At 41.6% G+C, this 12,450-nt stretch overlaps 1 protein-coding gene across 2 annotated transcripts; it reads right to left on the bottom strand.

Annotated features, from left to right (window-relative positions):
- Positions 1–5,393: 5,393 nt before the first annotated feature.
- Positions 5,394–12,007, bottom strand: DUT (deoxyuridine triphosphatase). 2 transcript variants are annotated; one of them, XM_058033663.1, is made up of 7 exons: positions 11,953–12,007; positions 11,219–11,381; positions 9,696–9,787; positions 8,619–8,663; positions 7,170–7,244; positions 6,169–6,239; positions 5,394–5,738 (listed from the first exon to the last, which is right to left on the bottom strand). In XM_058033663.1, exons 2-7 carry the CDS (start codon positions 11,377–11,379, stop codon positions 5,682–5,684), a joined length of 501 nt encoding a protein of 166 aa, XP_057889646.1. In that variant the 5' UTR covers positions 11,380–11,381; positions 11,953–12,007; the 3' UTR covers positions 5,394–5,681. The 2 variants fall into 2 exon arrangements, with proteins under 2 accessions (XP_057889646.1, XP_057889644.1); XM_058033661.1 differs by lacking the exon at positions 11,953–12,007 and adding an exon at positions 11,775–11,883.
- Between the last annotated feature and the right edge of the window lie 443 nt (positions 12,008–12,450).

Genomic DNA, 12,450 nt, shown 5'->3' with positions numbered 1-12,450 from the left:
TTGCTGCCAGCAGTAACTCCTTTGTGGGATAGTGAGACTGGTGTTTTTATGTTTGCTGCTGTGAAAAACTGACAAGTGGGATTCCTTGATGCTCTCCTGCACCCTAAGGAAGGGACCCTGGAATTTGGCAGTGAACAGAGTGTAAGCTAAGCAGGTGGGAAGGTTGTCATCAGGATTGAGCTGTATTAGCAGACAGCACTGGATAACTACTGTGCTTGCCAGACATGGCACTATCAGTTTAGCTGCAAAGGAAAGATGTTTCCTTCCAAGGAGGACACATAGTTATTTTGTCTTGGACACTTGGAGACAACCTTTCACAGTAGGAATCCATAAACAAAAATATTCATGTTAAAAGAATCTGGCCAAGGATGCTACATTCATGTCTGTTTGCTTTTCCTTTTTCCTTTTACAAAATGAAAGCAAATTAATTCCTTTGCTACGATCAATAGTAGACAAAAGATAACTTTTTTCAGTTCAAGGCTATGAGCAGTATTGACTGATACAAAACTCTTGTTACGAATTATACTGGACAAATGTTCTCTAAAATGCAGAAGGTTAATATAAAATTTTTGTGACAATGAAAAAAACCCCATCAAATTCTAAGGGGAAACAAGTAGGCATACAGAGCTCACATGTGTTTGTTTAAACACAATTTACAGGTTAAAATACAGTAGTTACTTTCTGGATAAGAGCTCTCAAATTATAAAATTAATCTGTCAGGTTTTCAGACTTGGCAGGGTAAAAGGCTTTCTTACTGTGTTCTGAGTAGGGGAAAAGCATCACCTCAGTGGCAAAGAGCTAAATAACCACACAGTTAATGGAGGGAAAGTTTAGGAAAATAATTACGTAAATTCACTTCAGACCCGATCCTGCCACCTCTAACCATGCAATGACATTCTCTGGCCAGCAGCAGACCCGAATTTACACTTTGCAGAATCACATCCTTACTGAGCTAGGGACTGCCAAATAGCTGTTAGTGAGGGAAGTGCCATGTGTGCCAATTCCAGAAACCAGTAAGCAGTACAGTCTGCCCTATATTTTCAGGCTTTCAGTAACTTACATAACTAGGTGCAAAATACTTATTTTTATTTCTGGTTCTTTTCTTTGGAAGTGCAGTCATGTGCAATCAGGTGGAATAAGTGTGCTGATAATTTTCCTTCAGAAATTGTAATGGTTAGCCATGTGGACACTTTTCTTTTTAGGCAAAAACCATGAGGTACTGAAGCAAGCATTCACTTTTCTTGCACTTGAGGTCACAAATTTATGCAAGTCAAAAATGTCGTGCCTGCCAAAAACATCATGCTACACTCCACCAAATAAAAGGACACTGTTATTCTTACAAGGAAAGGTTTGACAGGACAGGAAATAGGCAGGGTCATAGAAGTTTACTTAATACCAAAACTTACTTAACCATCTTTAAGCCAAAATACAATGATAGTTATTTAACAAAAAAAAAAAAACAAAACAAAACAAAACAGAAAAATAGAAAAATTAGAAGACATACAAGAGCTCCAAACTGTGTTATAGCAGCAAGCAATACAGAAACTAGGGAACCTTAAATGAAATAATTCAGGTTATTATGTATCACCCACCCTTAGTGAGTTAACATGTATTAAGTAGGTTTTAATTTATATCCTGACCTTGCAGCCAGAGGCATTTGATTTGGAAAATCCAATGCAGAGCTGACCAGGCTATAGATTACTTTCATTACAATGCAATCCTTAAGTAGTCTGCATTCCACTTAAAGGAATGGAGGAAGAGAGTAAGAGCACAGTGAATACGAAAGACAGGAAAAATGTTGCTGTTCATTACAATTTTCCATTTTTGTTGAAACGCAGCAGGAGAGAAAAGCCACAGGCTTCTCTAGTGCTCTTGCATGCCAGGAGGGATTATGCAAACACTGCAACCACCCAAATCTTATTTAAATTATTGTCATTGTTCCCCCTTTAATGGTCATACTTTTGCCTGCTTTCACTCAAATATTGCTGCATCTTTCTTTCCACCAACATAGTCCCAGTGGGAGTCATCAACTCTTAATTATAGATGAACAATCTTTGAAAAATACCTCTGAAAAAGAAGTGGAAAAGAAAGCAAACTTTAAGTGCCATCTAGTGGCTGATGTAGAAAACATTAAATAGATAAAAAAATTCCTACCATGCCATAGAGCAATATAACAGCTGAGCTGAGGAAGCTGTGCCTAAATTCTCAACTACACCAGGTTAACAATCTGGGGAAAGAAAGAACTAAAGATCAATGGTAGCAGTGGTATTACTGCCATAATTTTTGTTTTAAGATTTTTGTCCAAAAGTGGAGAGTTCAAGTGGTAGGAATTGTATAGGAATCCCATGTTCCTTCAAAACCCTCATCAGCTTATGATCCTCTGCCTTTCTAAGGACATAGAGGTTATTGTAAATATTGCAGCTGAAATTAAAAAATAGAACCCTCTCAGGTCTCATAATACAACTCAAACCATGGACGTGAATGTGGGGCTAAGCATCTCAACTTTCTTCCAAATTCACCTGGGGTGAAAGGCCAGATATTCTCTATCCCTGTAACAAGTCAAATCCATTTCTAAAAAAAAAGGAAGATTGTTAGTCAGTAATGTCCTTCTCCTTTCCTTGTAGGAAAGTGTTCTTTTCTGCTGTAGATAAGAATTCCCAACAAATTACTTTTAATTTATAAGGGCTTCAAGTTTCATTTGCACAGAGGATGTTCCACAAAATTGTTCTTCAAGCTTTAGGTAACTCCTCTCACAGATGTGAGTAGTTGAATTAAAGAGCAGCTTGGATCTGGTCAGTGATAGTGGAGAACAGCCCAATGTAATTTTTACTTAAGCTGATTTTCATTTTGTTACTTTGGAAATAGCTTTACATCTCTTCAGTTTGGTACCTGCAGTGAGCCCTGGGGATCACACCCATGGCAGGCTCTGGAGACATGAATCTGTCTACACAGCAGTGAGCCCTGTGCACACTGCTGGGGAACTTGTGAAGTTACTTGCCTGAGCACTCAATGACCCACTTAGGCAGTTTGTCACTGAATTACAAAACTAATTTACAATTAGGTAATGGAGCTAGGATAGGTCTCAGATAAAGTAATGAAAGAGATTGTTTTCCACTCCCCTCTCTCTTACCAGATACCAAGATAATACACTTTTGTAATGTAGATATTATAGGAAAAAGGGAACATGAAAATAATTGGGAGGGTATTGTTTTTCATATAAATGAAATTGTGGGGATATAAATAAAAGAGATAGCTTGGTTTGAACCATAGAGTAGCAAATGCTGTTTTAAGAAGCCTCTACTCAGGCCCAGTACAAAGTTTCTACAAGTTTCAAATGCAGGCCTTGATCTGCAGTAGCACTATCAACTTTAGAACTTTCAGTACATTGGGAACTCTTGTTGTCTGGGTAGAAGTATTTGTCTTTCAAAAATTTGCTACTTCTATTGAGGAAAATAGCAAATCCCAACACCCTAATAGGAGTTACCAGAATTCCTTACCTGTGTGCAATGGCTTGGTGCACATGGAAGAGCTCAGGGTAGAGGTAAGCTTGAAAACATTTCTCATTTCAGATGAACATTCCCAAGGTCCTTACTGGGAAGGGCCTTGCAGCAATCTCAAACTCATGACACACTTCTCTAGAGAAGTACTGAGAAACAATGGAAAGGAACTCCACCATACCATTTCAGTGAGCCTTTCCTGGTAATGACACATAATGGTTTTAACGTTCAAGTTACTGCAGGTGTGCATATGTAAATTTGTTTTTTCCTCTCTGTCTCAGATAGCTCTTGAGATTGTGCTTTTTTTAGCAAATACTTATCTCAGAATCTGTATTAGCATTATTTTCAAAAATGGAAATCAGTTAATTTTCCACCAGGTACAGCAAATAATAAGTATCACATGAACTCCAACTTATTCTTTGTAGGTTGCAGTTCCAAGCAAGGCCTCTTGTAGCATCTTTTTTTAAAAAGGACTTGCATCAGTGGAACCCCTGCTGGGTGTTTGCTTTGGGAGGTAGAAACTAAAAACAGCAGCAAAACTTTGACTTACAGTCCAGAAGAGGAAACAGCTTTTCACAAAAGGATCATAGATTTTTAGGCCTTTAAATAGCCTTTAAGTTCCTTTTTGGCAGGGTATAGAACTGAACAAAATTAGTGTCAAGCTCAGCTTTCCCAGTTCATTTAGACTACATTGGTATGATGAGCTCTTGCTTACAGGGGCCTTCTGCAGGATGTGCCTGCTCCTGATGGTCTGTCTGGGGGTACAGATCCAAGCACAGGGCTATGATGAGGGGTAAGGACCAACAGCAAAACCACTGATCAGGATATCATAGCACTTAGAGGAAAAGGCTTCTACCCTAGACAAAGATGAATCTACTTCTTGTTTCAGCAGTGCCAAGCCATTGTAATGCCTATCCCACGGCTGAAGGGATTTGAATGCTGTCACACTGCTCTTTTATTTTCCAGCTCCAGGGGCAGGCAGGATAAAATGTATAAGATTTATGGTATTTTAGGCCTACTTCACTAAAAATAGTCCTAGACAGGAACATGAAACTAATACCAACAGGATTATCCTGAGCTGAAACTACCCAGCAGAAGAGCAGTGTGAACATCAGCCTACAAAGGTGCCCTTTCCACTGCTAAAACTTAAAGCACAGAATTTCCTACCTGTGATCTTCCAGATAAGAAAATCCTTAAGTACAGACAGCTGCAGGAAAAAAGTGAGAGCTTCAGAGCCTTTTCTAATTCTTTTATGTAAAGTGGGAAAATAGTCACTTTTCTTTCCTTTTTTATTTCTTCTCTCCTCTGCATGTTCTTTCACCTAAAAGTCAGAGAGTCATTTAAGAAATTCCACACACTTATTGAATCAAGTTTAGGACAGATTCAAAAAACATTCTCTGTTAACTGGACAAAAGTGACCTTAAAACACCAAACTGTGCATTGCTTCAATAATTCAGAATTTACTTCCATACAGAAACCTATTGATAAATTTGTAAAAATATTCCAAAAGTGTAATTCATAGCTCTTGTTTACTACATAGAAGCTATTTCCAGGTGAGTTGTGTTATTTAACTCAAACGGTATTACTTTGAATATAAGAGAGCTGAAAAACTGGCCACTTGAAGATCAGCTGAGGATCAAGGTCAGAACTTTAGCTTTGCACAGAAACACAAGTATTTGGACAGGTTGTAGAGGATGCAATATTGAATATCTTTGTCTTATTCTGCTTTTGGTGTCACAGTGGGAAGTCCTATTGGTACTGTCACTGATGCTGTATGAAACAGGGTCTCAGTATGAAATCCTGAGCCATGTGGAAGACAGCTTTCAGAAGTCTAACAAAAACTGGCAAGGGAACAATTGGCTGTTGTAGATTAGGTGAGTAAAATAAAATAGATCATTAAGTTATTTTTTTCATTTATTACATCATAATTGCCGCATAAACAATATGTTCTTATTGCTGAGGACCAAACTTCTTGAAAGAGAAAATAATACATTAACTAGTAAGTCAAGCCAGCCATGCATATTTGCTCATTATGCAGACAAATTCACTGGAGGATAGATACAGAGAAGTCTCAATAAAACTTGAAATATTCTTATGTACTCCAGAAATCCTACTTCTAATTCAGATGAAAAATTAGAAATAGTATAACAAAAAACAAAAACAGAAAGCGTATTCCAGTGATTTTCAGTTCTTTCCAGTAGAGCCAAAGCCACCTTCACCTCGTTCTGTGTCATCCAGAGTCTGAAAGACATCAATGATGATAAGCTGGTTTAGTGCCTTAACCTGCCTTTTGTTTCTATACAAGAGATATTGTCTATCATTTACTTGTAACAAGTGCTATAATTAAGAAAGAAAACAATGTATGCAAGAGACTTTAGAATACCTTTTGTACAAGCTTAAACAAATGCTTGTGAGACAACCATTTCTAGTATATACTGAACTATTCCTCTAAAACTCTGAAAACTTACCAAAAAAGGAAAAAAAGTAACATCTGTGCAAGTATGTACAAAGAATCAAGACTTTCATTCAGGTAGTACTGCTGCTATGCAGTTCTACCATTGAAAGCAATTCTGGCCAAGTATTTTTCTATATAACAAATTTCCTCTTATATACAAGTATCTTAAACTAATAATCATTGAAAAGGCAGAAATATTTTCTTTTGTCAACTTACTTCAACTTCTTCTAGCTCAGGATAATAAATGCGTTCACAGATGAGCTGGGCAATTCTATCCCCCTTTTTAACTGCAGAGAAGTTAAAATATTGTTAGTTCCTTCAAAAAAGTGAACAATGAATACAGACTTTAGACAATCTCCTTTCAAGAATATCAGAATATATAAAAGTGAAAACACTTATTTGAAACTTATCTAAACAGAGGTTAACAGACCCTGAAAAATATAGGTTAAGACAAAGTTTTGCTTGGTCCTTCTATGTTGAATGTCAGCAGCTGTACCAGCCCAAGGCCTTTCCATTCACTCCTGCTGCCACACTCTGGCATCCCAAGTTCGTTATGTACAAGTGCTGCAGAGATGGAGACACAGCTGGATGGACAATGTAGCTCCTTTTAGGAACTAGACCCAGGAATTTGGGGAGAAAAAGGCAAACTGATAAAAGGAACACTGAGTTTCTCACTAAAACCAATCAGGCTCACAGAACTTCCATAAGCAGCTTGTGATGTGAAGATGCAGGAGAGGCCACAAAAGCACTTCTTGCACCTGGGCACTGAAACTGAAAACTGACTTTTTGCAGAAAGACGGTGTAATAAAGGGAAAATCCTGTCTGTTACTCAGGTTTCCCAGGACTCTGGACAAGGTTTTTGTCAAATACTGCCTAGCTAATTTTGTTTTTCAGAGAAAGATAGTAACTTGATACAAAGTTGCATTTCAGTACAGCTTGTGAATCTAAAGCTTAGCTAAGTAGGGATGTTTTGGTTTGCTTTTGTGGCGGTGTGCTGGTTTTGGGGGCAGTTTTTTTGCATGCTGCCTAATTTAATATGAGTACAATCTTTACATGTTCCCATGACAGGACATTATAAAGTATCTATGCTTTTGTTAACTGAGAGAAGAAAAATGTTCCCAGCTAGTTCCACCTCTGCATAAACTTTTAAAGAAAAAATTAGTTTCTTGTTCCCAGTCAGATGGCTGAAAATAGGCTGTGCCAGGCTTAACACTTACCTTCAAATGTCTCCTTGCCAAAGTTGAACAGTACCACACCAACATTTCCCCTGTAATCCTCATCAATAACACCAGCTGTCAAGAGAAATTTTGAGAGGTACCCAGTTAGTAAATGTCAGTGTATGAGATAACTAGATTAGATTAAAGTTTAGATTAATAAATGATTACAGTATCTCATAATGACAGGCTTAATACTTCTGATGCACAACTAACAATATATATGCAAATACTGAGATCTAAAAATGCTAATCAGTCTTGCAAAAGGAACTGAAAAACCCCATCACATGTCAAGAAGTGCTTTACCACTGTACTACTAATTTTAGTGGTAACACCCTATCTGAAATCAAGACAGCTGGACTAAATTCAGGCCCCATTTGTTCTGCTAACTTCAGCTCACTCAGTGTCAAGCAGAAATCTGTTGTTAACTCTAACATTTCATTTGAGAGCTGTGGATTTGCACAGATCCAACCCTGTACCTCTGGCAAGGTAACAGAATCAGACTGTGAGGAAGTGACTGTCATACAGCTGTATCTAGTACCAAGACTATATAACAGGCTTACTCTTCTATTTTGTATGGCTGTATTAACTGCACAGTTCAGAAGACTAGCTACATTAAAATAATGATATTCTGCTTCTTCAGAGTTTTTCTCTCAGATAGAGGAAATGCATTTCCAGTAGAAAATATGAGTTTGGGCCTCCCTTGGTCCTAGGTATGTATATTTGGAAGTGTAATTGCAGAAATAATTTAAATACCAAAATAAAATTATTCAAGACATTCCCCAGTTTATACAAAGTACTACCATTAGAGATTACTAACACCAGAAGAAACTGTAGCATGAGTTTACCTTGAAGTTTTCATGTTGAACCACAAAATGCACATTTAGAAGAAAAACCTACTTTGTAAAGTATTTCCTTCAGCTTTTGAAAAAATTGTAATGCCTATGATCCATAGTTCCCATGCAATCTCTTCATTAGTTCCAGTGTGGAAAAGTATTTACAGAGCTCTCCTATGTAATGCTTTGGGTTAATCCAATGGCATTGCTGAACAGCTTCCTAATTAAGGTGCTAGTAGCACTGGGAGTATCCCCTGAGTTTTGAAAATTCAGAAAAACAAGCAATTCTCAAGTTAATTTGCTGGTTAAAAAAATGGAGAAACCAGCATGTAAGAAGTCATCTTTAATGCCTAAGCCAAAAAGTAACTTCTATGGCAGGCACTGCCTACAGAAGTATGATACAGTTATTAGTTAAAAAAAAAATCAGTAATCTTTCTTATAATTAAGAAAGTGTTAACATAATTATGATGACCTGTCTCTCTCAGGTGTTACCCAGGTATCTCCTTTTGCCAGAGTCCCCAGGAAGCCATCATTTATTTGCACACTACAGTGTGAAACTAAGGCACTTCTGTGATCAGTACTTACCAAGTCTTAATAAAAAGAACAAAAAGCTTACCTCCAACATCTATGAAGTGCTTTGCAGCTAAACCAGAACGTGGTGCTAGAAAAGAATTTTTATTAAGTATTACAATTTATTTCTTTAAAAAAGTATTTATAGGTTATATAGGGTGTTTGCACAGAGTCTTGGGAATGACAATTGTTTCCAGTCTTTTTAAAATAAACATATTACAGGAATTATGTTAAGAGTTCACATATACATTAAACAGAATAACAGCTGCAACAGGCAACAAAAAAATTGCAATTTTAAAGTAATGGAAATGTATCTTTATTTGACCTGCAATTGCAGAGTAGGTTTCTCCAAGGAAGGCAACTGGAGCAGACAGACTGTCTAATCTTGGTTTATTTTTGGTGACTACCACTGGTTCAGCACCATCTCAGAATATTAGGTCAATCCATTTAAGTTATGAAGGAATAAAATACCTGGCAAGGAATTTCCTAAGCAGTGTTATACACAGAAAAATTGTGTGTGGGGATTTAGGTTTTTACTTACCTTATGATCTTTAAAATTTTCTTTGGGCTAAGAGAAATGCACGTGTTCTTTTACATAAAAGGACATGGCAAACTCTGATCATGTTCTTCCACTGGAGTGGCTATGCTTTTTTACATAAAGAATTTCTACATAATTCAGAAATAAACAAAATATCTTGTATAGATATCTTTCTTATTCTATCACAATATGTCATCAAATTCTACTACACTGGTACTCTGGGGTTAATTTTTAAACAACCAGGGATGCATTTTCTGTATGTCCAATACCTATTAGTCTTTGTGGTTTGAATTCTGAAGCTGCATACAAATAATGAACTACTGTGGGGCCTATAAAGTTAAAGTTGTATGTAGAGTACAGGCATTTTTGCTGATCATCCTTTGGCCACCTGACACACACCAAACCTCAAATGTGTCTGACAACAGCTAACAGGAAAACACCACAAGATTAAGTAAATCACACAGCCATGTGGCATCCCCTTTTTGTGCTGACTAATTCTGAAAGCTTTAGGCAGAATCTAAATGTGAAGCTGCTGTCCAACCTGTTCTGGCATGCCTCTGCAGCCTGTGACAGCTGTGTACTCACCCACTCGGCCATAGCAGCCAGAAGGAAGTGCTATTTGAATGTCTGTTTTCACCACAGCCTTTTCCATGGGGGGGATCACACAGTCATAGGCACTACATTAAAGGAAGAAACATTAGTTTGTATAGAATATTTTTTAAAGTTTCTTTATTGTAACTTAAGATACAAAATTACCCAGAATGATTTGTCGGGGAATTTATACCATGAAATTTAAACAACAAATATTTACAGATTTGCAAAATTGAATGCAGATCCTAAAACACAAGATGCTGCAATTCTGATGGTGCTAGTTTAAGATTCCAGAAGTGTCATTTGAACAGCATACTTCTGCCAGTTTCAAATATTTTTTAATTAGTAAGATATTAAAAAAAATTCAAGTTTAAAATAACCATTAGGTGAACGTGATTGTACATTTTCTGTGCAATAGCAAAAACTTTATGAATAATACAGTCTGATTAAGCTTTGTACAGCAGATGAACTAGGTGCAATCAAAATTAACAATCTAGTAAGTTAACTTTTAGGCAACAATGTTTTTTTTCTGAGCAGTCTGACAGTTCATGATTCACACAATTCTCCTGGAAACTCTGAACTACAGAGATTTTAAGAACTGGCTGAAGCTACCCAACTGGAAGCCTAATGAAAAGCAGTGGTGACAATACTTGTCATGTCTTGACCTTGACAAAGAGCTGTTTTTCAAATGATGGGACGCACTGAAAGGTTTTCTATAAAACAGACTTTTTCCAGTCTACAGTGCAACATTGGAACAAGAACAAAAACAAACCCGGTGAGATGAAAGGGATAAAAAGAAAAAAGGGTAAGGTGTAGTACAGTAGATCTTCAGGAAAGTCAGAGAGGTGAAGGAAGAAAAAGGCTGGTTATTCTACGTAATACTAAAAAAGGTAAGTTAGAAGTGGCAGCAGCAAAGTTCACTCGTTCAAAACGAGTGAGTTGATCGCAGAAGCACTATGCAAATAACCACAAGTCTAGCTACGGGTATTCCTGAACAAAGTGAAAGCCATTGAATAAGCCATTGTTAATGCAAACCAAAACCTAAGTCTGTACATGAACCCACGCGGTTTCCAGCCAGGAGCATTATCAAACGGCTCCAAGGCCCTTTGGCCGGCAGCAGCCCCGGAGCCAAGAGGAAAGCAGAAAAGCACAACTGCTGGCAAGGAGGGCCCACGTGCGCTACCATATTTTCCTTTCAAGAGGAGCGCAACCTGGCCGATGTGAGCACCAACAGCAATTCTGGATGCTCTGTCAAGCCTGACTTTTAGCCAACGACTGCATCTGTGCCTGATGCAATCTATGCTGTAACACGGCTGGACCACAGATAACGGAAAATGGTGAGGGATGGGGGAGCAGGGGAGCCAGGTCAGTTCTGGCCTCCTCTCCTGCACGGCCAGCGAGACCGTCCGGGGACTCAGCTCGGCCAGAGGCCACGAGGGCCCTGCCAGCCTCCGGAGCCCCGTGCCCAGGGCTCGCCGAGCGGGGCGGAGCTCCCGCCGCGGGTGCCGTACCCTCACCTGTACAGATCGTAGCCCGCAGCCCGCGCGGAGCCCCTGGACGGAGCGAAGGCGTTCTCGGACAGCTTGGTGAAGCGCAGCCGTGCGGAGGCTTCTCCAGGCCCCGAGCCCTTCTGCCTCTTGCTGGGGGACGGCTGCGGCACGGCCTCGGAGGCGGGCATGGCTGAGGGAGCGGCAGAGACGCTGTGAGGGACGGCCACCCGCACGCCAAAAACCCGCCAAAACGCGGCGCGGCCCATGAGGGCGGGAGCGGGGGGGGAAACCGGCCTGTCCGCGGCCTCTCCGCGCACGGCGCAACCCCATTTCCCCCCTCGGTGAGAATGGCCTCGCCCAGCTCCTCCCGGGCACCCCGCGCCCGCACTGAGGGTCCCGCCCCGTGTGTCAGGCGGGGCTCGCCCATCGCCCCAAACCGCGGTCACCGCCTCACGGCCGGGTGGCCCCTGAGGGGCACCGAGAGGGCCCGCGGTGCGGCTGGGGAGCGTGTATCCCCCAAAGCCCCTGAGGGCTGCGGGCTGGGCAGTGTATGCTGCCCCGCAACTCCCCCACCCCTCCTTACAGCGCCCGAAGGGGTGCCGGAGCCACCGGAGGCAGCGGGCCAACATAGCGCTGCCGCCGCCGCCGTGAGGGAAGCGCGCCATGGACCGCTCGCCAGGCGCTCCCCGCCGCGGTCCGCGCGGCTCATCGGGGGCGGGCGGAGGTGCCGGCGCCCCGTTCTCCCCGTGCCCGGGCTCTACCTGCCGGCGCAGCCCCTCGGGCAGCAGCCCGGCCCGCGGCGCCCCTCGGGATGCGGCGGCGGCGCTGCCGCAGGCTGGCGGGCGGACCCCGCGGGCCGCGCGGCGTTGCCGGGGGACGCGATTGCGGCTGCACGGGCGGGCGGGGCCGGGACCGGGGCAGGGGCAGGCGGTGGCCGCGGCGCCCTCAGGAGCCCCGGGGCCGTTCCCGTTCCCGCCCCGCACTGCCGGGAGAGGCTGAGCACAGAGGGCCGCCCCGCGTTCCGCAAACAGCCGCTGTCCTCCCCAGGCATGGGGTGCTTGGGGCTGAGAGGGACCTCTGGAGAGCACCCACTGTAATCCTGCTGTTAAAGCAGATCTTAGAGCACGTTGCGCAGAGTATAGGCAGAAAGAGACTCCTTCAGAAATGGTCAGGCCGCGACGGAGGCGTTTGCCTTAAGGGAGGAGAACAGTTCTTGACGATGAGGTGGATGGGAAAACCTGTCAGCGCTAGGCCTGCCC

The sequence above is a fragment of the Melospiza georgiana genome, chromosome 13 (genome assembly GCF_028018845.1).
Source record: "Melospiza georgiana isolate bMelGeo1 chromosome 13, bMelGeo1.pri, whole genome shotgun sequence".
Lineage (NCBI taxonomy): Eukaryota > Metazoa > Chordata > Aves > Passeriformes > Passerellidae > Melospiza > Melospiza georgiana.
Note: the sequence above shows the minus strand (reverse complement) of the source record. Positions and strands in the feature narration are given on the sequence as shown.

What these genes read in the sequence shown, in the direction of transcription:
- DUT (XM_058033661.1), bottom strand. Translation starts at nt 11,856, where the DNA reads ATGGCGCGCTTCCCTCACGGCGGCGGCGGCAGCGCTATGTTGGCCCGC. An exon ending in GCACTTCATAGATGTTGGAG is followed by an intron (nt 7,245 to 8,618) that starts GTAAGCTTTTTG and finishes TTCTCTTGACAG; the next exon opens with CTGGTGTTATTGATGAGGAT. An exon ending in TGGCAAGGAGACATTTGAAG is followed by an intron (nt 6,240 to 7,169) that starts GTAAGTGTTAAG and finishes ACTTCTCTGCAG; the next exon opens with TTAAAAAGGGGGATAGAATT.